Source organism: Cannabis sativa, chromosome 1 (assembly GCF_029168945.1).
Source record: "Cannabis sativa cultivar Pink pepper isolate KNU-18-1 chromosome 1, ASM2916894v1, whole genome shotgun sequence".
Taxonomy (NCBI): Eukaryota; Viridiplantae; Streptophyta; class Magnoliopsida; order Rosales; family Cannabaceae; genus Cannabis; species Cannabis sativa.
In genome coordinates, this window is record NC_083601.1 from 32,526,386 (window position 1) to 32,552,665 (window position 26,280).

A 26,280-nucleotide genomic window follows, 5' to 3' on the forward strand; every position below is an offset into this window, starting at 1 on the left:
CGGGGATTTGGGGAAGAAGTACGGGCAGCGTGCAGGGACTAGATTCCCTCGAATGTTGAATTGGAATACCCCCAACACGGTTACGAAACATGATGTCAAGCAACCCGATGTCGCTACCCTATTCGAGAAGAGGGTATGCCAATGCGACTTTCTTTGTTGTTTTGGTATTTCTTTTGCTAAATTGTGCTTTACAACGATTTTATGCGATTTTAATGCGATTTTTGTGCGATTTAAACATGTTTTTCATTTGCCTCTCGTTTCATTTAGCGACTTTATGCGATATCAATGCGATTTTTGTGCGAGTTAGACCTATTTCATTTGCAAATTTGTTTCATTTTGCGTGTTTATGCGATTTTCGTGCGATTTTTGTGCGATTTCACTATGCTGAATAGGATTCTGCTATTATTCTGCTATTTTATGCGATTTTATGCGACGTGTGTGCGATTTTTGTGCGATAATTAATATATATTTTTTTCCAGATGGTTGTTCTTCAAATTCTGTATCCTAGGAATTGGGAGGTGGACTATTGGAAGAGCAATTGTGAGGGTGAGGTCCCCACGGTGGAAATGGGGTTGGATGAGGTCGAAGAAACGCAAGCTCGGGGCGCAAGATTCGACCGCATTCCGGACTAGGCCGAACGGGGTGGCGGATTATGTGAAAAAGTCCAAAATTATTCCACCATCCCCACCCAAAAAGCACCGAGACGCCTCCACATCCGCCACCGTGCCCCAACGCTCGCCACCGTGCCCCAAGCTCGCTCCGAAACAATGACTCGAACTACCTCTTGTTGGCTAAGAGGTTGGAGAAGGAAGCGCAACAAGTTGCGATTCTCACCGCCCCTGACGAGATGAAGGCCGACTTCAAGAAGTCGAGAAGAGATGAAGAATCTTATCATGGATCAAATTGCGACCGTGATAAGTTTGTTACGAACAGCCTTCGGAGCCGACACAACCATCGTGGCCGCACAAGAATCGGACCCACACCATCGGACACGGCAGAGCCATTACGGACGGTACATCCATCACCGCCGACATATGATGATGATGATGATGTCTACCTGCAGAAGATTGGCAACCCGACGCATGTGACGTTCCTTACACTCCTTGCAAACGCCATTGTCATTTCGCTGGGTGATACTGAATCTCAGGATGTGGAAGAGTTGCAGGGGCCACCAGATGGAGTGGAGTTCTGTAGGCTTAGGCGAAAGCGCAAGCCGGTTTTCTTGAATGACTACACTGCTGGGAAGAAGAAACAACGACAAGGGCCCGTGGTAGTAGACACCCCGAAGCCGGCGGACGCCCGCCGTTAAAATTTTTCCGAAGTGGATCACTTATGCTAGGGACAATGGCCGTCCTAAAGGGATGTTCACACTGGCGAAGCCACTAGATCGTGGTTCGTGAAGTTGATGGTGCTCAACGAATGGCTCGAAGATGCTGTAAGTTATTTCTTAACAGAATTAATTTATTGTGTTTTTTATTGTTTGTGCGACTTATATGCGACTTACATGCGATTTATATGCGATTTATACTCACTCTATATGTAATCTGGTTTATGCGACTTTATGCGATTTATGTGCGATGTACTTGCGATTATAAACTGATTATGTTGGTTCGCGATTACTGTGCGATTTTTGTGCGATTGTTGTGCGATTATTTGAAACAATTTTGGTAATTTGCTGTGCGATTTCCCGCGATTCGTTGTGCGACTTTTATGCGACTTCTTTCTAACTCGTTTTCATTTGGAACACGAAATTGATGCCATGGCGCACTTATTGAGAAGAAGACGGACCACTGCCGAAGTCTACACCCGAAAAGGTGTAGTTTTGGACACATCTCGCTCCACGGTTCTTTTCCATGTTTTCGGAATATGTGCGAGGTGACAAGTGAGCAAGATCAAATGGGATGAGAGCGTCATGAGCTACGTGCGGGTGGATACCGCACAGATACTTGCCATGTTGGGAGAAGCGGGAGTACATATACTTTGTGTTGCACCTTCCCAAGAGCGCCCACGGGTGGCGGTTGAGGTGGATATCGAGAACGGGAGATCATTGTATATGATTCCGATATCGGTGCCACCGTTGAGGCGACCATGGAGTCATATTTGAAGCCTTACGGCGAGCTCTTTGCAAATCTAATTCGAGATAGCGGTTATTTCCAATACAACAATTATGTACATCCGGTGGAGTTGGGCGATCTCGGTCGGCTCTGCCCCTCCATTATAGACGAGCTACCTCGGAGGTTGTACCACAAACGAACGCGGTGAATCTCTTTTTCTTTAGTATATTTTGAGTAATTTATTTAATTTTGCACTCCATTATGAATTACTTAACTTAATTGTTGCTAATATTTAGTTTTTTTTTTAGTGGCAATTGTGGAGTGTATGCCATGGAGCACATTGGGCAACGATGCCGGATCGTTCGTTGGAGCATGTGCATGATGATAACATGCTCACCTTTAGACATAGGTGGTGTGTGGACCTATTTTACCGAACTTAACGTGGTAGTTTTTTGTGAGTTTTTGCAATGTTAATCTTGTACACATAAACTCCCCTTTTGTGATTGTATTATAATCTCACCAAATTTATATATAACAAGTAAATTTAAAGCTATTTAAATTGTTGCTTGTATCAATTTATTTCTTTTTTAAATTTTTCATAAATCCTGTGAGAAGATGACTTCTTGATAAATTATTTCACTAGGAATCGCATTAAAATCGCACATTCATCGCGCATAATATCGCCAGAAATACACAAACTAACAAATCTAGATTACTTCACATCGCGGAGAAAAATCGCGGCATAATCGCACAATGTCGCCAAAAATACGAGAACCAAAGCAAACTCAAAACAGGATCACATTCGATTAACATCGCACAAAAATCGACAATAATCGCAGGATATCGCCAAAAAATACAAAACAACCGCAAACTAGCTCCGTCGATTTACAAATCGCACTGATAATCGCATAATGTCGCCTAAAATCGGTAAACAAACCAAAAAATTATTAATCTAGGAGAAAAAGCACAATATCCAAATTATTAATCACACAACACATATTCATTTAAAAATTGGAGAAATGGTTCAAACTCGAGCTTTGCATGTAGCTCACAGGCCCCGAACCGTGACATAGCCGAACAATGACGAGGTTCCACTACCACCCGACCACTTTAGACGGTCGACGCTTCGTCGATCTTCTACCCGTGCGTTGCTCTTCCTAGGCCGACCTACCGGTTTTTTCTCCACCGGTACCCCGATTCTTATGTTCTTGATATGTTCCGGTAGTACTCACTCATCCTCCTCGCCAACAATATTAATTGTGGCATCGTAGGTTTTCTTCCACGTTTCTTTAGTGTAATATGGAGAGCAAAGTGTGTACACGCTCACATTCGACTAGCGTCGCGCACATGCATGTGGACAAGGGATTTTCGGCATTTGGAAAAGTCCGCAAGTGCATGTTCTCTCCACTAAGTTCACATCACCACCTCTCTCACCTTGAGGACTCGGACCAACGTTGAACAATTGGGCACCATTACGAAGGACACTCCTGAACATACCATCTTTGTGTTGATCCTTTAAATTATTTTCAAAAGTAGTAGCCAAAGGAGTAGCGCACTTACTAGCCTTTTCGAGACGAGAAGCAAACCAATTTTGAAGTGTGAACCTGATGAAGTCAACCAAAATAGTTCTTTGGATATTTTCGAATTCTTCGTCACCTTGTTGAAGCTTTCAGCGTTGCTTGTCATTATGTTGTACCGATCGCCCGGACAATAAGGACGAGCCCACTTTTCAAACCCTATTTGCTCGACGTATGTAGCAATGGCAGGTCCATCTGTTTCGGCACCTCAAAATGCCTATCACATTCCGTCTTGTTCCATGCGTAAGCCGCAAGCCATATTTGCTTCGTTGCATACATCGATCTTAAACTTGTGATTGACATTCATAGTAATATGCTTGAAGCATGCACGGTGGCATGCTTCGGGAAAACAACATCAACGGCATGTTCAATGCTTTGATGCCTATCCGATATGAACATAAGATTTTCAACCGACCAATGGCTTCCTTCAACTTTCGCGAAATACTTCCAAGAGTCATGATTCTCACCGTCAACAATTGCAAAGGCTACGGAAACAATTGGTTGTTTGCATCGTACGCAACGACAACTAACGAAGTGTTCCTCCATACTTCGTCTTCAAGAATGTTCCGTCGATACTAATCACGGGACGACAATACTTAAATCCTTCCTACAAGCATCGAGTGACCGAAACAAGATGAACCGGTTATCCGCCGACAATGTCGGTAATAGTGCTCGGATTATTCCGTTCCGCATGTAGAAGTAACCATATAATTTCGTATAAGATTCTCACGAGTACCCCTCTCGTACATAACTGCGCCTTCTCTCTACATCTCCAAGCTTTCTCATAACTCATCTTGATGCCATATTCATCAAACATATCCTCTGTATGTCTTTTGCCTTGTAGTTAGATCCATCTCGATGTGTACTTGTTCTTAATAATGTGACCAATGACCCACGGTCTTTGCCGTGATCGAATGTCTAGAATCCAAGTTACATGTGTGTTCGTTGTGAAACACAGTAACCTCAAACATGTCACAAAGTGCCTTCTTCTTCCCCCTTAATCTCCATTTACAATTTTCATCCTTACAAGTAACGTAAAACACATCAAGCGACTTACTTACCATCCACTCAAAATTATTTTTCAAAGTGCATACCTACCAACTACATTCTTCAATTCTTCCTTGTTTTTGTACAACTTGCCAAGATATATCTCCCCTGAAGGCGTACCACTAAGAGATGTTGTATACACATTATTTTCCTCTATGTCTTCCCTTGTCCACACAAGAGGTTTGAATTTAGTAGAAACTTCAAATTCGGATACGAGAACTATTAGAAGGACTCCGGCCGATCGCTACTAGTTCTCGGTGTTTGGCGATTCTCACTACGGGGGTCTTCTTTGTCGCTCTACTTGGTTGCTTGGAGTTAGTTCCCATCCTCGGGGAGGTACATCGGCGGCCACGTCATCATCCACACCCAAATCGACCACGGGATCATTGTTGTAAAAGGGAGCATCGAACTCATCCGAATGATGAAATTCGATACCCACTCTCTCATCATCTACATTAGTGCCAACTAGTTCGTCCAAACCAACCCCGGATCGGTTTCGGGACAAAGGTCCCAACAACACTTCTAGGGGTTACATTTCCGAAGTCTCGCTCCAAATTCACATTCTTCTTCACCTTAGTCACAAATAGTGGCAACAAGTTGTCCACACTCATTTTTGCCTTCATGCTCCAGAACACTCGTAGTTGACTATCTTTCACTTTAAAACCTCAGTGGAAACTTAGTGCCTTTCATGTACATGTAAAGAACTTCTAACTTCAATTCAAACACCAAGGGGTCCACCTCCAACTCCTCATGCAAAACTTCATGCAACTTTTTCGGTGTACATCAATGTCCAATATCAATGTCCTACTTTTCGAGAATCAAATACCCAAGCCTAAACCCTCCAAAGTCCAAACGCCATCATACGGTACAGCACAAATACAGATGAATCTATCCCAAAGAAAAACAAACAAACTTACATTTAAAAATACCATACTATATCGCACACAGTATCGCACAATATCGTACAATAATCGCTTTACACAAATATGATATAAACCAGTTATGATGTCGCACAAACATCGCACAACAAAGGAAAGAAATCGCATAAAGTCGCACAATATCACATAGTCAACAAAATCGCATAACAATGCACAACATATCGCACACAAATCGCCAAACATCATTATCGCACATAACATCGTATAATAATCGTACAAAGTCGCCAAAATTAATCATGTCATCCCTAACCTCAGATTTCTCATGAAATCGCACAAAACATCGCATGATGTCGCATAAAATCGCAAAAAACAAAAAAACCCAGAAAACCACAGATCAAGTTAGCCACAAACTCTACCTCCATTTCAAGGACACAAAAGTCACATATTACAACTAACAATGTTCAGATCCATGCAATTCAACAAAAAACTAGACTATTTACTAAGAAAAACAACACCCATTGCTTTGTTGAGTGAGGTGGAGGTTGAGGGTGAAAATGGTGGAGGTGGCAGTCGGCCGGGAGAGGGTCGATCGGCGGCAGTGACAAAAAGGGAGTGTGTGTGAAGAGAGAGAGAGAGTGCGTGAAGAGTGAGAGAGAGTGAAAGAGAGAGAGAGATCGTGAAGAGGAGAGAGAGAGTGCGTGAATGAAGATGAGAGGGAGAAGAGGCAAATTTTTTGGGTTAGAGGAGAGGGGTATTTTGGGGTCACTATTAAAAGATGAGAATAGTTATAAAATTTTTAAAAGGGTAGTATAATTAAACACCACCTCTAATCTTTAAGCATAATTTATCAAATTTCCCAATAAAAGTACATTTGTAGTGCCAAAAATGGAAAATTAACTGAAAATGAAGATCATATTAAACTCCCGAAAGAGATTTGTGATGAAAGCATGCCTAGTCATCCATTTTCTTTTTTTCTTTGCAATTAGAACACTTTAAGAATTAACTCCAATATTAAATTAATGACTATGTCATATGTTATTTATAAATATATATTTTTTAAAATAAGTCAACTAAGATAGCTCACATCAAAAGAAACTTCATCAAAAGAAAATATATAATAATAATAATGAGAAGAAAAATTTATTTATATGAAAATAGTAAAAAAAAAAATAATTTACAGCATAAATATCTAAATTTAATTTTCAGTTATAAATAAATACTTAAATTTATTTTTTGACGGTAATAATATTTAAGTTATATTTTTATAACTATATAAGTAGCTCACCGTTAAATGTGAAGTCATTATCCACGTGTTATTTTTTTATTGGTATATTTAAACTAATTTTTTTAAAAAAAATAAAAAATAAAAAATTAATGACTTGAACAATCAGGGTGGTAATTTACTTCACTTAATAGTGAAGTACCCACAGAAGTTCCAGAATTATAACTTAGGTATTATTACCGCCAGAAATTAAACTTAAGTATTTATTTACAATTGAAAGTTAAATTTAAATATTTATATCACAAATTACTGTAAAAAATATAACTTGAGAGTCTATGTTTAAATGAAAGTATGGATTAAGAAAAAGAAGAATGAAGAGTACAATAAATTGAGAGACAAATAATTCTCTTTTATTATTGGTTTTCAAACATTCAAAACCAACAAACCTTTTTTTTTCATGTTTTTGGAATAAGGTTTTATAAGTTTTTTTTATTGAGTTTTGGTTCGATCTCTTAATTTTTGTAATTATTTATTTAAGAATACCGAAATGACAAAGGTAAGACCAAATTGGTGAATGTTGTAAGAAATATGAAGTATTGGCACCAATGGTTAAAGTAATACAATTAGATACGTGGAGTAATTGCCACAATTGATACACATGAATAAACTAGATGAGTGTGCAAAGAGATATCTAACACTAACACTTTATATTTTGGCGTGTGTAACACCAAATATGAAATAAAATATGCTAAATAATATGAAGTACTTTTGGTTGGAATGAAACACAAAGGAATATGCGGGTGTTTCAAGAACATTACGTAATCGGACAAGCATATTATAAAACAAGGAGCGATTGGATGAACATAATGAGAAACATTAAGTAATTTGATTTGAGGCTACGGTACATATAGCAACCCAATTGTTATATATGGTGTAAGATCAATACATGGGGATTGGCAATAACGTGACTTATACTGAGAGAAAAATGGAATGAATATTCAAATGAGTAACCATATTACCTGTGATTAACCCAATAAATGTATTAGGTGATATGGAGTAACCTTCATACTGAATAATATGGATTAACTTTGTTGGAAGTAAGACCATCTCCAATGAAGCATCGACAAATGACATCGGCAGAAAGTGCCGAAAGCCAACAAAGCCCTACTTAATTCTACCCATTTTCAGTAAGGTGATCCAATTGGATAAAACATAGAATCCATACCCAATTACATTTCCAACCAATATCATCCACGTTTTAATTCTGACAAAACATAAAATAGCAATCACCTAAAATTTCCCTTTCTTCTATTATCAACAAAATACAAAGAATATTTCCGATGTTGATGTACAAATTTTAACAAGTAACACTAATTCATTCATCAGTTAGCTGCAACCAGATAGACCATTTACATCTTTCTTGGTTCTAAAAAGAATCAATACACACGCTAGCAACTAATTGTCAAACCCGCCACTAGCTTCTACAAACCCAATAAATCTTCTTAGTCTATAAGTGCAGCATCTCTCCTCACGGAGCAGTATCTGTACAATATCACCACGGAAAATTCATTGTGCACCTTTGTCATTTCACAAAAACTGTGAACTCAAAAATTAAGCTTATCTTGCATTGAAGCCAACAAAACCATGCAAGCAGAGTATATAAATGCCCTTCACCTAGGGACAAGTATTTCTTGTGTGCACAACATACGAGAGGTATGGCAGCTATGATTCTTTCAACCTACATCTTCTTGGGGTAGCATACTGTATCAGGCACTTCTAAAACATAATAATTATTTCACACGAAATTCATGCCTGAATACAGTCAAATTCTGGGTAAACTTGTCCCTGTTCTTTGAATCCAAGCTTCGAGTAACATCAGTCATTAGCTTATCAAAGCACAAGAAAAGCCGTTGATGCTGATCCGCTGCCTGTAAGCCAATAAAATTAAAGGGTTACTCGTGCCAAGAATGACAACATACAAGCAGACAAGAAACATATACAGGAACAAAATAGCAGAATCTTTGGAGATTAAGAAAAGATAGCCATTGTGGGAGAGAGCAATGTCCTTGGTATGGCTTTATGGTATTAGCAATAGCAAGAAATTTATATTTTCTGCTTTCATTAGTGACTGAAGTTTTCTTTGTTCTTTAGTGTGGGATTTGTTGTTGTGAATAAAAAGACAACTAGGCTTCATTTCTAAGTATTGTTTTCTTAACATGATAGTGTCTGTCTCTTATCCTCAAAACAATATAAAATGAAACAGGAACTAAAATTTTGTGAAAAGTCATCCTCGAATATTCAAATTTGTTTTACATAATGTCCAAACAACTAGAGTAATCTTATCATTAACGTCAAAGCATATTCTAAGAAAATTCAATCATGCACCCAAATATAAATTAAAAAAGAAATTAAAATACAAAACCTTCAAAGACACAAGAATGAAGTCATTAGGTTGGTCTAATGGTGTGAGAGAGGGGTTGGGAAATGAGGGAGAGAGACCAAAGTTCAAACTTTGGATCACTAGATATTGAGGTTCTTAGGGCCTCAATTAAGCACCAAGTGTGCCAATTATGAAGAATGAAAAGCACAATATGAAAGTAAATATTGTCGTAATTGAACATTCTATCAACCCAATCAACAACTTTAGTATATAATATCCTTTTAGGAGGATGAGTTAAAAGAGTTGAAGAAACTTGCCTGTGAAGCCAAAATCTGAATCTTCAAATCAGAGAACATCTGCAAAAACAAAATGATTCTTTCCATCAAAGACAAATTAAAAATTGTTATAGTTGCATCAAATAGTAAGAAAATCAGGGAGTTGGAAAGAGGTGATTGAGTTCAGATCTCACAAGGGTTGGTTTAAAAAAGAAACACTGTTAACAAAAATATCTATATCTTAAATTTGGCCACAAAATAAAAACATATGTTCAATTTATAGTTTTCCGTGACATCAGGATATCAATTTGTAATGACTACACTAAGGTTGCGTTTGGTTGCATTTTAAAGTATTGAAATGTCATTCCAATAGAATGACTTTTCCACCATTTTGGTGGAATGAATGACTATTCCATTTTGAAAAAAAAAAAAAAAGAAAGAACACCATGCAAGATGAGAAAAAACTAATAACAATTTTTTTGTCAAATTTTTTAAACATTTTAAATTTTATTCTATTCCATTCTTATTCCCATTACTATGTTTTCATACCTCCCAACCAAACGTAACCTAAATTTAAGCACTTGAATCCTTTGATTGCCACATCACAACATTCATTTCCAGTTAAAAAACTGTTCAGAGTAAAATCATTTCAGAAAATCTCTGCACAATTGACTTCCTTATCCAGTCACAAAAATGCTAAAAGATTAGACATAATAAAAATTCTTTGCGACTTAAAAGGTTTCTCAAGTAAAAAATCACATTAAGAGCATCTCCAATGGGGGTTGCCCATGGAGTTGTTTTTGCCACATGTGCAATGCGATCATCATTTTCAATGCAATTTTATCAACATCATTGTCTATATTTAGCAACATCCATGTGGCATTACTTTATCTTTTTCTTTTTTAAAAAAGAAAAAATACTTTATGGTATTATTTTACAGTATTTAATAAAATTTAACCATTTAAAATAGTGGCATGTGAGACCATGGTGTGCAACTTTTGGAGTTGTCAACTATTGGAGTGATTTTTGTATGAAAAGTAGTCAAATCTTATGTGGATGAGAAAGAAAATAAAAAAAATATATATTTTAAGATGATGTGTGCACTTTTGACGACTATAAGTGTTGCCCCCATTAGAGATGCTCTAATGGAACAAACAAGGTTTGCACTGCATACGTCAGAATCTTTAAAACATGCACATGAAAGACTTTTTTTTTTTGGCCAAGTATGCATATGAAAGACTTTGGACCAAGGGATAACACTTTTTTTCACTGTTAAAACAAAATCGTCTCCAATACAGATTACAAAATGCTGGAGAATAACATACATGACATCTAAAGATTGAAAATACCTGCTCGCTAATAAGGATCAAGCTAAGCATTGGTCTGCTCAGACTCCACTGGTTACCACAATCCTCAAACAAAACAATTTCAAACAGGGTCTTCAATATCTGAACACATGAAAGAGAAACATTGTCGCTCAGAAAACTAAAGATGAAAATAAAGCAACAAATGAAAATAATATATATGAGATATTATAGTAGGTTGTAATCAAAGTTGAAATAATACTAGGTTGTAGTAATTAACAAATATATGATAAATGTTTTAAGCTAGCAACACAAAAAAAATCACTCTAAAAACAAAAAGGCATAATAATCACTCAATTTAAGAAATGGCATCTTCTTTCAGAAGAAAGCAAAACATAGAATATTCAATAATATAGTAAGCGGTGGTGTAGCATGCAGTTTCTTTTTCTCTTTTCCAAAAAAAAAAAAATGATGTAGATGCAGTCTTTCTTACTTCTGGAAACAAATTGGGGCAATCTGCAATGTGACGAGCAAGATTAATTGCGGTGGGAGATGTGGGTGCTTCTCCCATCGTTACATTGTTAAAGTAGAAAGCAGCCAGAGTATCAACAGCGGATGCACACTGAAGCATAAGATAATGTTGCACTTGAATGAGTATACTGAATAAATGCTCAATTACATACTTATACAGAAGCAGCAATGAAGGAGGCCGAGAGTTTAGAATTGATATCATAAGATAATTGGCAAACCTGTGATGAGATATTTGTATCCAGACCTTTAAGGCCAGATTCAAGGGACCCAACTATGTGCATGAAGGTGCTTGTATCCAAATTTAAAACAAAAGTTATATGGCAATTGAACAAAACCTCCAGGAATGCAAAGTATGCCTTGGTTAGCTGCAGGAAAAAGAAAAAAAACGTACATATTTTAGGTCAAAGCAAAAACTTCAACTAATAAAAACAATATGAAGTAAATCAAAATCATAATCATGTCAACAAAAATATCTTTGAAAGAACTAATCAAACAATGATGATATATTTTAGACATGATTTAGTAAAGGAGAAACTTAATTTCTTTTCCCTCCACTCTCAATTGTATGCTATTAATAATTCTTAGAACTCTGTCCCTCCCTCCCTCCCCAAAGGTTTGTTGCATAAAGTAATTCTACCAAATAGACAAGCAAGATTTTTGACTCATCAATATTCAAAAAAACTATTAGTAACTATCAATGGGTATTGCCCATTTAGAAGTGTTCCATATATAGAAAATTCATTAAGATAGCTGAAACTGTTCCAAAGAAGCTTACAATAGTAAATTTTGCTAACCTTTCGGAATGCCAGTACATCAGCCAATGGAATTGACAATGTCATCTTTAGTGCAATATCTAGTACATCAGCCAGTGCTCTATCACCATAGAGTTCAAAGACACCAAAGTTGACATAGTTTCCAGCAAGGGCTACCAAATAACAGGTAATAGATCAGTCAGTTTTAAGCATATTTGCAAAAAGTTAGTTATTTCACAATAGTAATATGCCAGATCTGACATTCTGCCGCAAGTCAAACTTAAACCCCATGTATTTGTATCAAAGAAATATCAGAGAAGTTAAATAATAACTTTTTCACAAAATGTGTTTAGTTGGTAGTTTAGAACCACTTGAGCACCATTCTTTCATAAGCTACTATTATACTCAAATGGGTGCAACAAATGGTATCAAAGCCTACACATGCGACCCACATTGTAGAAGGGTTGATACTAGAAACTAGAAGGAGTAGGTTGGCATAGATTGAACAACCATAGAGGACATAGGTTCCAAAAATGGGTGTATTGTTAAGATTTCATCTCAATTAAGTATGCCACTGGTTGGTGATTTATCACCTGGGCACCCACTTCTCATATGCACTAGTTTTTTAGTAGTGATTTCTACACAAGTGGTTGTAACAGTTGACACCTACAAAAACTAGTAAAACTGATATACGGTAGAATTCACATAAAATAAGAATGGACCTTAGTTAATATATTATTGTTCACTAACCTACAATGTTCAAATTGAAAAGGTTACATAACTCCTTTGAGTCTAGTTAGTTACAAAAAAAATGCTAGTGATAAATGAACTTGTAAAAAATCAACCAAAAGGAAATCCAAATTTGTTTTTTCTACTACAATTTAAGTTTCTTAGATGAACTTAAAAATGTGATATGATGCTATATGTACTCCTCAACTTTGTTATGCGTAATTGTTTTTTTTTTTTGGAGGAAAAGTGATGTGTAACGGTGATATGATGCTATATGTACTCCTCAACTTTGTTATATGTAATTGTCTTTTGAGGAAATGTTATGTGTAATGGTTGATGTGGACTGATTGACAAGATCTGTCTCGTTTTCTAAAAAATACACAAATTAAAATTAAAATGGTTCTCACCTCTTGTAAGAATCGTTAAGGAAATCCATATTCCCTTGTATTTGAAGGCATATATATCAGCAACATTTGGAAGTGCTAAAATCCTTGAGCCATAAGCTACGATTAATTTACTCACTTCTCGGAAAAGAAGAATGCCATTGGGTGAGGATGAGTCAAAGGTCAAACGTTGGGCCTTGTTCAAAACAAACTCTGACATGAATTTCAACAATGGGGTGGTAACCTGCGCAATCAAATAATAATATTACTTGCAACTAATGAAACTGCAACCTTTATTCAAGTCTGTCAATAAAGTTTAGCATTATCCCTTACATCTGGTGTGTCAGACCACTGTGAAATCCCTTTCAAAAGAAGTGGCATGTGTGCAGGATAGAGCCAATCAAATAAAAGCCCGTAAGTTCTGCGACTGAAAAACATTAAACAAAGAATTAAATCTTAAGAAAATTGCTCGAGACCTCTCAAATCCATTTAATATATATTCAATAGTACTTGCCTGTTTGTGGCCATGGCAATTCCTCTAAGGTCTCTCATCAACCCAATCAATGCATACTTCACTGTCTCAGTACGAAACATTGAATCGGGAGTTGACTCCAAAGTGATGAAAACCTAAGAAACCATAAGCACTTCTTTACTTATAAAATTAAACAGTGAACCAGCAGCCTTTTTATTATACCAAGGCACATCAAATGATTATAACTATGCTCTCACATAAAATGGTTTTTAAAAATAAAATGAAATAAATATTCTCCTCACATAGGAAAGATCATTGTGCCAATAACTTTTAAAGATTTCATTCCAAGTACAAACATAGTCTGTCATCTGATCTATGTCCTAATACCAGTGAGCTAAATAGAATGAATTTCTCACAAAACATCAAATCCAATAGATTTTTTGTATCAGTCTTTGAAGAAAAAAACAACAATCAATTAAATAATAACAATAAGGAAAAAGTGATTATCAGTATAAATAGCAACTGCATTGATAACTTTAAGAGGTGCCTTGGCATGAAAATCATACAAATTTAACCTAGGCATAACAAGAAAAAAAATTGCAATAAGCAAAAGCATTGAGTTAAGATGCTGCTTAAAAACGAGTTCTGACATACAACACTTAGATGTGCCAGAGAGAGAGAGAGAGAGAGAGAGTACTTGCAAAAGAGGATCCATAGAAGATTTAAATTTCACAGTGCTGTCCTCCATAAATACTAGCCAACCTATTATGTAATAGAAAGTTGTCCTGCTGCGAGAACATCTATACTCTTCTAGAAATGGAAAGTGCTCCCTCTGGATTAAGAAAAAGATGTAGATATCTTAAAGTAATGATAACACATAATTCCAAAAATCATGGGACTATAAACGAAAGCAGATATAATTCATATTTAGATTGGACTTACAGTATGATTTGCAACTATAAATTTAACTGTGTCCAATTTCAAAAGAAGCTTGCCAGTCATGTACCTGTCAAGTCAATTTTGCACAACAAATTTAGCATGAGAACAAAAAAAAGTGTCGGGGGCTGCAAACCAAGGTACATAAGAATACTAATTCAAATTTTAAATAAATTAATTAATTAATTAAATAAGGCCCCAAGGCTCTCATCAAAATCAACTGTGTAAACATTACTAACCCAGATGCAAGCTCCAGGAACAAACTTAAAGTGTGATCAATGACCTCCTCACTCTGAAAGAAAAAGTTCATAGAAGAGTTTATAAAAAAAAAACATAAAACAAATACACAGCACTACAGTGTGCATGTAATAGTTTTTCACCTCCGTGTAACACTTGAGGTTTGTAGCAATCTTTCCAACAATAACATTTAACATGAGCAGATGATCGTTAAGTCCAAGAAGATCAGACAGCCGGGCATATAGCTGCTGCAACAGAAAGAATAGACTCAAAAGAAATGTTCGCCATAACAACATAGACAGATCTTACTGCCAGCGGGGGGCAAAGAATTACCTTTGAGGAATGCATAGCCTGATCACCCACATAAGACTTCCTAAAATGCTGAAAGAAGATAAGAATTGCTCGATCGAGCCTTTGTTTGCTCACTTCACGATATCTCTGTCAAATCCAGAATACACGACCCAATGATTCAAGAGTAATCAATAATGTCATAGAAGATTGAGAATATCTATTAAATAGTAACTAAATTACAGATGCGCAACTTAAACCTCAACTAAGCAACAATCTCAACCATACAAAATGCAAATTCAATTGACAAATAACACAATGTGCAATACATGTGCAACTTACAAGATATGTCTATAATTGTCTTTGTATGTTAGTGTATTTATTAGCTAGTATCTAATACTTCCTCAGTAAATTTTGAATGGCAAGACAAAAAGAGAAAATAAAAATTATATTAACAACTGCATAATAGCAGTGCATATACTTTTTTGACAAAACACAATCATATGCAGGAACAGCCCAAAAAAAAACAGCAAACTTCTCTAACCAGTAATGAATATCTCAAGTAATTGATATATTCTGGATGCAAAACCAATTGTAGACTTGCAGTCATTTGAAGACTTTGTTACACAGGATTATTCCTCATAAGGACCACAATTAAAAGCTTTCCTATAGAATCCACTATATGGTAACTAATGTGATGCAAAACAAACACTAGCTCTTTTTTTTTCACCAGATCATAGGGTCCTCCCAGCCAGGCTACATACTGGAGGGTCAACTAGGTGGCCCAACACCATGACCCGGGATACACCAAAGGGTGGAATTTTAAGCTCACCAGAAGGATCAAACTCATTAAACAAAAAAAAAATAAGGATCAATTGATCAAACTTGAAACCTGAGGAAGCCAAGCATCATATCCCAAGCCTTCAACCAATCAAGTTGCCTCTTGAGGAAACAAACAAACGCTAGTTCTTTGTTCTTTGCTATTATATTTTTTACTAATAATTCCACCCTTTGGTGCGATTTATTTATGTATTTGTCTACTGTTGACTTTATTCTTTTGACAGTGTTTCCGATGGGCCTTACTACTTTGGGAACAACATTTATCATAATGCTCCACCAACAGTTATGGAGGGTAGTATGATTTGAGAAGAATAGGTTTCTGAATCTTAAGGAGAGGTTGAAAAAATCAAAAAAAAAAGGGAGAGATTTTACAAAGCAAAAAAGGGAGAGGTTCTTTTTTCTTTTCTTGTTTTTTTTTTTTTTTTGAAAAGGGGCAAGGACACATGTCAATGACATGCCACCACCCAAAATTTTGTTAAAACCTCAAAAAGTAGAGGAGCACTATGAATACAAAGCTTTGATTGCCCAAAGGAGACAACTCCCAAGGACAGATCTGAAATGCAAAAGAAAAACAAGAACAAATCATAATATCACTTCCGCTGCTTACATAATGATAATTTGGAAAAGTTCTTATTAATGAGACCATCCTAGTTAACTTACATAATGACAATATTACTTCCGTTGTTTCTACTATTGACCTAGTAAAAGGAAGGGTCAACAAATCTTCGTCAAATACTAATTAAACCCTAACAAGATAATGGTATAATGACACTAACTGAAAAGGAGATATAGTTGCTCCAGGAATAAATATCACCCCACTCAAGTTTAAAATGGCTGAAGACATAAAACTAAAGTATTTACTGAGGAATCAATGGGACCAATTACTATACTGAGGGACAGTAACAATAAACAAGGTCTAGTAAGTTAGAATACAGTATTGGTTAGGAGAAAATAAAAAGAGAAGCCTTTTACCACACTGAACAATAAACAAGGTCTAGTAAGTTAGAAAACAGTATTGCCTAGGAGAAAATAAAAGGAGAAGCCTTTTACCACACTGAACTAATGCTTAGAAAAGGGTTATACTTCACATTCAAAAGTAAATCACAGTGTCCGTTTAAAATAAAAAACCATAGTAAATGTTATTCCTGCAGCTTTACCTGGATATGTAGTCCACTGTCAGTAACATTTATTAATTGCAGAACACGAGCTGAAAGTTCTGCATCAAGCACTTCCTGTGACTCAGAACTGCAAAAGATAGGGAAGCCAGCTCAAGGATGGTAAACGAACAAAAAAATCAACTTTTAAGACATTAAAAAGCAATGAAATAAATAGAGAAAGTGAACTTAGTAAATGTAGATTTTTACCTACAACCAGTACATTGTTTTATCTTGACAATAGCAGCAACAATATGAACAATCCAAGCAAGTTTAGCCTCAATAACTGATATGTCACTTTTATCAGTTGTCTGCAGTCGAGCTCTTTCCTGTTTTATTCAATCAAAAATATTAATCACAGCAAAAAGAATACCACTAAACTTTTGCATTTTTAAGATATATGTCAGTCAAAATGTACTAGCATACCGAGTATGTTTGCAGAATAGGCTCCACTATGTTTATGATATACATACTACTACTTTCATACTGCAACAAGCAAAGTAACAGTAACACAAACAGAAGTTGAGAATCAAAAGTATTTATATCTCAAGGCTTAAAGTCAATAACAAAATATAAGTGAACTAACTGAACCTGGAATCTACACAAGTAGGGAAAGCAATCTAATTGATCCTGAAGAAGTTCAACATTGTCTAAAGGATTCTCTGACAGATCCTCAGATAATCCAGCCTACAAAATACAAAGAACAACAATTAGAAAGAAGAAGAAAAAAACAAAGAATTTCCTCAAAACTTCATAAAAAAACAAATTATGAGAGTCCACAGAGAAGCATATAATGTATACCTGCACAGAGTTAAATCTGGACGTAATAAAACCTTCAGTAATCTTAGGAACAAACTCATCCAGTAAGCTGGGTGCATCACCTTTTAAATATGGTACAGATGTCACTAATCTAGACCATAGCCCCAGAAGATAATATACACTGCTGCTGGCCCACTGTCAGAATATGAAAAACTTGTCATGACTTCAAGTAGAATCTTTTTATATGTATACCTACAAATCCTCCAAACTCACTAGTGCGCCCAAGTATCAAACTGGGGCTCCCCACCTAACCCTATATATGGTAATCATAAAACTACTGCAATTATTTGTAGGTTTTAAGCTACCCCTCTTAGATGAACCTTTTCTTGAGCTTTGTTTATTAAATATAATTTTATTTTATTTTAAAGATAAAGGAACAAAAAGAAAAGAGACTTTAATCTGTCAAAGAAATATTCTGTGCGGGCTTGATCTGAAATATTATGTGAGGATGTGTGCAATACTTGTCTCTACTTTTTCCTTCTTTATGCGGTACTCTTTTGGCTGCAACATTCGTGTAATAGTTAGCACTGATAAATGATAATACGAACCTGCCAAGATTGCAAGGACTTCAAAGTGAATTCTGCCACTAAACGAATCCAATCACTATACCCTTCAACATTCACAAGCTCTGACAACTGCAACAAAGTTAAAATATAAACAAAAGATGTGGCTTCAAAATCACATTTAATGCATGTAAAATGTGCAACCATTGCATGTTTATGTATAGATGTAAATAGACATATAAACCACAACAAGCTATATTGCACTAGTAGCCAAAAAAGGGACACGCGACATTGAAGAATTGATAATAGTACCTGATAATTCACTCGGAAGCGACCAAGAAGACGGCAATACTCATGGTAATTATCATGATCTGCAAGACCTGATTGCAAGTGCCCCCAAATAATTCCGAATAATCAGGAAAACACAAAGGACCAATGAAATAAATAAAGATCAACAGTTCAATAGGAACTCACAGCAATGCAACTCTACAGATAGCATACTTTTATGTCTCATTTTCTTATCAATAATGTTTACTCTCTGGTGTTTGAACAATACCATTATCAAATCCAATACTTATTAAGTTTCCTTTAAATTTCATATCACTGGAGACTCAATATCATTCTGAGCTACCAGATTACTTTTCATAAAAGATGTTGGGAGCAGACAAAATTTCCTACTACCTCTATTTCACAAATCCTAACCCTCAAATCTATCCAATAACTAAATTAAATCTGGTGGCATTCACTAACCCTTTTCGGTCATTGTTATTATAACATTATCTTATTTGGTTGTAAAGAGAGGATTTAGTGAACCCTCCACACTCAATATCAGTCCATGTCACTGGAGACCCAATAATCATTTTATACCATATTCCATGATTATTTTTTATGTTATTTTCCCTTCTTTTAGAAACACAAACCAAACTATTCAAGCTATGATGTAAACCAACACGTTAAAAAATAATAATTAATGTTCAGATCATTACTTTTAAGAAAAGATGTTCCAACCAGACACAGTTCAAGGAATAATGAGAAAAAAATGTTCAAACATATCAGTATGTCTAAGTGGAAAAATAACCACAAAAATACATACATAAGATCACACAATCACATAATAATGTAGTACCTACACACCCATGCACTTTAAGCAGACCACAATATTTACATCTATTCAATATTATTAAAGCATAAGCAAAATAGAGTATATGACAAGCCAACAACACCTTGCCCTGTTTGTAGGATTTCTTTGGTTCCAGTCATTAAATGGGCCAAAAACTTAGAACGAGCAGCATCATTTGAAAACAAAGAACGTCTTACAGAAGCTAGTCGCACCAAGCACTCCAGTGCCTAGAAACAACAATAGTGAAAACCCAAGAGAACTGATTTACTGCAGCAAGCAACACATAAATCTAAAAAGAAATTCACATTTCAAAGAAATATACCATGCTGCTAAAATGACATCTTACTGTTTCCTCAGAACAAGAAAATTATGTTTTACATGTTTTATAAATAAAAGAACTGACATAAAATCATTAATTTAACATTTGTTTGATTCATATAAGAAAGCCAAAATGTTGGCTTACAGTTTTTCAATTATTTGAGAATTACAAGTGTTATCAGCTATCTAGAAAATACCAGAAAACACCTAACTAAATGATCAAATGATCAAGTGTTAATTGTCAGATGGTTATCAATTATTAGTATTATATAGTTAGATCATGATAATATCCTCAAAATGAAAATAGTACGTTATGAAGAAAATTGTGAAATCTAAGAACACAGAAAAGCAACAGACACAATGAGAAACAAAAAATATAGGAGCAACAGAACAACTTCAAGACACCTAATAAAATCTATCAGGTAAAGGACGAATGTGGACTTCAATGTCATATCACAATTTTCATTCTTTCAAAAATAATTTTAATTCTCTGTTTCAAAAAAAATAAAATACCACGATCCTCTCTCCATACCCCACAACTGCAACACAAAAGAAAAACAATATTCTGTCTACGTCTATTGATTTTTCTCATTGACAGCACAGCACACAACAAAATCTTAGTGTTAATTTCTAAAATCATCACAATAACTTTATCAACTCTACGAATTTAGTTATGAAATGGTGATTTAAAGAAAAAAAAAAGTGGTGTCATAGCAAGGGTAGGATGCGGGTCAGCAATCAGACTTCATTTAAAAGACCGTGGAAGCTTAATTTTGGTTGTTACCCTAAATTCCTCAATTGTGATGAGATCTATAATAAGAAATGGAACTAGGCCACTAGAAGCTGGTTTCCTATATTTATATACAATATGTTAGTTGAAGAAAAGAGTGATATCTGAGCTTTATTTGACTCGTAGGGGAGCAATGGATGATTTTTCTTCTTGAGATGTTTCATTTTGAAGAAGTCCATATGGCAAGTGAATTCCCAATTAGTGATATCCATATAAAGTCCATAGCAAGTGAATTCCCATCACAGTGTTTTAGTTGTACACAGTCTACAGAGCACATCTTCTTACATTCTCAATTTGCAGGGAATTTTTATGGCCTAAGTTTCTCGCTAAATTTAACATACAATTAATTGTTCCAAAGAGCTGTTAGAAAATGATGGCCCAAGAGTTTGTAAAAGACTTTAATTTTTTATTCTTTATTCTCTATTCGTTTAAGTTGTGGTGTGCTGGCCATTTGAATGGAAAGGAATGGTAGTAGGACTTTCAAGATAAGGATGGAGTACATACAAAGAAGGATCAAGCTTCGGGTTGCCATATGGCTACAGAGTTATTTCATGATCTTTGATATATCAAGTGATTGGGAGTGTTTTTAGAAATTTCAAGTTGCCCTTGTTTGAAGTTCTTTTTATAGCTGGACTTGACTGGTTAGTTGTTTTTAACTTTTTAAGTGATGGGCTGTACTTAATAGTTTTTGCCTCAAGTGAGTCTGGCTTTAGACATGCTGAGAAAACAAAACTAATTGAATTACTTTAAGAGCCTAAATTCATCAATGTATTACCCTACTTTATTATTTTAAAAATCAAACAATCCAGCAAGTCAATGGCAACTAATACAATATCAGTGACTTTTCTTTTAACATGTGTACAGACTAATATTGACTACACCATAAGATTAAAGTAGCACTAACTAAAAACTGGTCATGAAGAATTCCAGCAGAATTCCAGCCTACACCATAAGATACTGCCCACATAACCTCAGGCAGAATTCCAGCCTCTAAATTTAGTGGGTTGGACTCAAAGTAGTTAATCTAGTCAAGGAGTTGCAAAAATACTCACTATTAATCGACTAGAATAAGGACATCTGGTATCCAGAGTGTGCAGTCAGCCAAGTAACCATGAATGAAGTTTAACACTAACTCCACAATTAATACGTAATAGAATGCTAATTCTCTAGTTCACCAAGGAATCACTACTCGAAACAAAGCTTTACTAAGACCATTCAAGGGCATGACTCAGACTCCCAAAGGCAAGAGGTAAGATTCACCTTGAATCTCAATTGAAAGAATTGAAAGTTGTTAATAATATGCTTGAAACCTAATCTGTCCATCCTAAACAAAAGCAAGAGTTACAGCAAGAAGCTATACTTTCTAATCACAAGCATAACAATAAGTACCATTGCAGTGAAGCGAAGATAAATTGTGAATACATTGTCCAACAAGTCATAACCTTATATTGGAAACAACAAAAGATGCATTATTACCTCCTTCGAAAGAGGGGACTTTGTGATGGCATAGTAATCAAAGAATATTTGAAGAGTTGAAGGATCCTCCAAAACAGGCCTCCAAGAGGAAGGTATCTACAAAATCAGCATTATGTTTACTTTGCAATACATTACACAAAGACTTATTGACATATCATTAAATTGAATCTAATTCAAACTAAGGCGGTAAATACCTGAACGGTGCCAAACTCCTCGGAACTTTCATCAATTGAGGTGCCAACAAAATCAAAGGACAAACACTTAAGTGAAACAGAAAGAGCCAGCTCTTGCAATCGATCCACCACTACAAATGAAATAACAAAAAAAAAATTGACCAAAGCTGCAAAGGCTGTAGAGTAGCATACAAAGGTAATACACACACACAATTGAACATATATCTATATATATAGAGAGAGAGAGAGAGAGAATAGTCTACCGTCATTCTTCCGCTGGGCCAATGAAGTTAATGATATTTGGAATATTTGGAAAAGTGACTGATCTCTAAAGTTGCAGGCAACCCTTCGATGATGTGTTGATGGCAAACCAGGATTAGGCTAAAATTTTAGCAATTTAGACAAACAAACAAATTAGAGTGCAAAATTAAGATGGATACTTAGTAAATTAGAAACAGATAAAGAAAGCTTCAAGCACAATAAATCAAAACCATATAAGAGTGCAAAGAGAAATCAAAAATCACCCTCTACCAGACCAAATCAATAAATAAATCTAGGATGTCTAGCAGGAGATGATGAATAAATTAACTTACAATAAATGAAGATGAAAGCATTATTTAACATAAAGACTATTGAGTGAAAAAATAAAATGTCAAACTTGAATGATGTACAGTTTGTGAAAACAAACAAATCTAGTTTTTATCATTTCTTTCTCCTCGATTCTAAGACCTATACTGCGAATATGAATCTTTTAAATTTAAACACGAAAAAATTGAATTAAATTTTATGGACCAATTAAGAATTGAGTTTACATGATTCAACTCTGATTCAAAAAATAATATCAGCAAAAAAAAAAATGTTGGGTTGCCTGAAATCCATCTTCATCTTGTCATGTATCTACGTTTGCTTCCAAAATAGCTATCTATTCAGGTTTAGAACATCATTCCCTATAGTCTCAATCAAGAAGAAATCGCACTTTACTTCTAACTATAATCCTACAAACCTAAAGCTTTCTCTTTGTGGTAAGACTGGCCTTACTAAAACCCTTTAAACAGCAAGTTTCATAGCTTCAATGCCATATATCTTGCAAGCCATATTGATTCCAAGTATAATATGCCTTCATGGTAAGGCAATCTTTGTACATCGTTCTACCTGTTTTATTTTTATTTTCTTTGATAATACAAGTAGTGGTGTTTTGATTAAAATATAAATATATCTCCTTCATGGAAAATAATGCTCCAAAATAGTTGTTATGATAAAATTGTATTATTTACAGTAAAAAGATAAGATGGGGTGATGCATAAGTATCTCTGAAATAAAGTTTACTACATGATCCTTCCAAAATGTTCTAAAGAAAGTAATGAAGAACTTTGAGCACCGAATTGTGATTTTAAACAATGATTACCAAAAAAATTGAGTACAAACCTGATTCATCTCAGACACAAGCTGATTCAAAATCTTCAAACCAATGGTGTAGTGATCTGATGTTGCCTGGTAAAGTAAGAAGTTCAGTGACCCATCAGTTTGAAAGATACTACTAGTTTAAAACAACTACATGGTAGCAGGCAGCATTACAAGTTGGAACTGTCAGAGGCAGCACCTTAAGGTTGACCAATGTGTATTATCAACAAACACATTGTAAAACTAGCAATAGCATTGTTAGGAATAGCACCGTGTGGGAAAATATTATTTAATCACTCTTTCACTTAAGTTAGGAATAAAATGAGATGTGTTTCTAAAGCGGGTATTAACTCAAGTTTCTCTTTACAAATAATACATAATACCTTTACTGTAAGCCTAGCACGTTTAGTGCTAATCGAACAACAAGATAGCAACCAAACATCAAGAATCAAATTACTATTGCAACAACAACAACAATGATCATGATCATGATAATACTAATAATTCAAAATAACAAACAGACGTAGCATCCTTAATAATAAGCAAGTCAGACATGCTAAACATCAAATCACAAGGGCACGCACCCACTATGTCAAAGACATATCACCTGGCTCAAGAAATTCGTCGCCTCTTTTACCACCTCTCGGAACCGGTCATCATCAAACCACCCAAACTTTGTAACTCGACATAAGAGTTGGATTAGAGAAGCAGTCACAAAAGGCTGCAACTTAGGTCCCCTAGTAAACAAATAGTTGATAAGGTAGTTCCCTGCAGTTAAATTCCACAGCAGTTAACTTACAACATAAGCTTAAAACAAACATTCGCATAGATATCACATTCACGGCAAACTCATTTTGTAGGAAAAGATCGAAGATTACGAATGTCAAGACGAAGCTGCAAAGCAAGGCTATGCTCAGTGACTTGCTTTAGTAAACTGGAACTGGCCAACATCAATGCATACGGGGTAAGTGCATTGTCAAGAATGTATTGGCACTGAGAAATGTAATCAGTATTGACAGAGAAACACTTGAGCGTATTCTCTGCGTGAGCTCGTTCAACTGAGTCCTGAGAAGTGTACAGCCTCTCACACAACGCTTCCAGTTGAGCCAAGCTCTCCATTACCGCAAGAAACCTAACATTATCACATTTTCATCAAATTCCAATTAATTACCAATTACGCCATGAATATATATACATATCTCAAATTAACAGAATTTATTTCAATTCAATATTATTTCCGTTTGTTAATATTTGGATCATCATCGATTAGAGAAACCGTTGAACCAGATTTTCTCGGCAACCAAACAGATTACAAATTCATATAAAATTACAACTCCCCAATCTGAAAAACTCGTCAGAGCATAAGATCGAGAGAAATTACCACAGCAACGCCGAAAATTCACTGCGTAACACAAATTTCCGATAAATAAAAAACCCTATTAATTATTTTCTACGGGATAAAAACTCAAGAGCGAGGAAAATGAAAATAATGAGAAATAATGATCGATGGGTATATCGTATATGTGGATGGAATGTAGCGAAGAAGGAAGAAGATAGTGGTATATATATAGAGAGAGAGCGAGGTTAAGAGAGTTGAGATGGATCTGAGATCCAAAATGGTTTGAAAGGAGTGAGTTTTGGATTGAAATAGAGAACATCGACTTCAGAGTCCAGACTACGGATTCCGTTTTTGGGCTTCCTTGCTGGGTTGGCGTCCCCTACTTGGCTTTGGTTTCTTCGAGAGTCTGCAAATACACATTACGATGGCCGAAATTTAATAGAGAAAGAAAAGGACTTTGTTAAAAATAAGTAAGTAATATTTATGACACTAATATTCAACAAAAACAAAAATTATGACACTATTTTTTTTCTTCTCAATATTACACTAATTTATTTTTTTTATTTTTCACATAGTTTTTTTTCTTTTAGGAAACATTTGGGTGATGTTTGGTTTAATAGAATGTAATATTAATGATATAATAATGTAATGAAATAAGAATAGTAATGACCCTTTCAAGAAATAAATAGTAATGGAAAATTTTTTTAAATGGAAAATCAAAACTTTATTAATCATCAAATTATGTTATCAAAATTGATGATAAATCAATTAGGACATTCTTAAATTGAAGCTACGATCAGGATAAAAATGAGAAGTTCTAACAAAACTATGAACAATTACATTCGTGGATTTTTTCACTAAACAAACTTTCACAAAAGGTAAATCGACAAGGAATGCTTTACAATCTTTAATGATATCACCAAATAAAGAAATCATAGAGAATGAACTCCTCAAAGCTTGCACTCTAAAAAATCCTGCTGCCACGAACTCTGCTTAATCCAGCTGAGAGCTTCCCGAATGCTCACAGCTTCTGGAACTTCAGCTGCAGTTGATCCCCGAAAAAAACTAGTTTGTCCTTCAATAAAGAAGCCTTTCTCATCTTGAGCAACAAAGCCATAACCAAAACCATTTAGCTCTTCAAAATAGCACTATCTACATTAATCTTGACACTATTCAATGGTGGAACGGTCCAAATCTCTACGCCATTATTCTCGGTCAAACCAGAAAATGACACTTCCAAACCAAAATTTTGAGCTTGATTCTATTGTTCAAGATAGCTTAC

The 26,280-nt window shown here is 35.3% G+C and overlaps 1 protein-coding gene across 3 annotated transcripts; it reads right to left on the reverse strand.

Moving 5' to 3' along the window:
- Positions 1-8,058: 8,058 nt before the first annotated feature.
- On the reverse strand, positions 8,059-25,515 carry LOC115705928 (uncharacterized). Of its 3 annotated transcripts, none has more exons than XM_061108225.1 (29): positions 25,041-25,515; positions 24,538-24,791; positions 24,267-24,427; positions 23,684-23,749; positions 22,522-22,639; positions 22,280-22,389; positions 22,086-22,181; positions 19,605-19,728; positions 18,694-18,761; positions 18,427-18,513; positions 17,861-18,013; positions 17,651-17,746; positions 17,486-17,545; positions 17,270-17,388; positions 17,063-17,150; positions 15,111-15,215; positions 14,921-15,022; positions 14,780-14,832; positions 14,547-14,610; positions 14,302-14,436; positions 13,647-13,759; positions 13,466-13,559; positions 13,157-13,376; positions 12,063-12,193; positions 11,487-11,633; positions 11,231-11,359; positions 10,783-10,881; positions 9,472-9,514; positions 8,059-8,702 (listed from the first exon to the last, which is right to left on the reverse strand). In XM_061108225.1, the coding sequence occupies exons 2-29, from the start codon at positions 24,776-24,778 to the stop codon at positions 8,569-8,571; spliced, it is 3,156 nt and encodes a 1,051-aa protein (XP_060964208.1). In that variant the 5' UTR covers positions 24,779-24,791; positions 25,041-25,515; the 3' UTR covers positions 8,059-8,568. The 3 variants fall into 3 exon arrangements, with proteins under 3 accessions (XP_060964208.1, XP_060964207.1, XP_060964209.1); XM_061108224.1 differs by having other exon boundaries at positions 14,921-15,025; positions 25,041-25,452; XM_061108226.1 differs by lacking the exons at positions 24,538-24,791; positions 25,041-25,515 and having other exon boundaries at positions 14,921-15,025; positions 24,244-24,384.
- Positions 25,516-26,280: the final 765 nt, after the last annotated feature.

Bases quoted from the DNA above. Each gene is read 5' to 3' on its own strand.
- LOC115705928 (XM_061108224.1), bottom strand. From the start codon at position 24,778: ATGGAGAGCTTGGCTCAACTGGAAGCGTTGTGTGAGAGGCTGTACACT. The intron at 19,729-22,085 runs GTAATAATGCAT...TGTTGTTTCTAG, and splicing joins AGTCCCCTCTTTCGAAGGAG to GCACTGGAGTGCTTGGTGCG. The intron at 9,515-10,782 runs GTATTTTCAATC...TTGTTTTTGCAG, and splicing joins TGATCCTTATTAGCGAGCAG to ATGTTCTCTGATTTGAAGAT.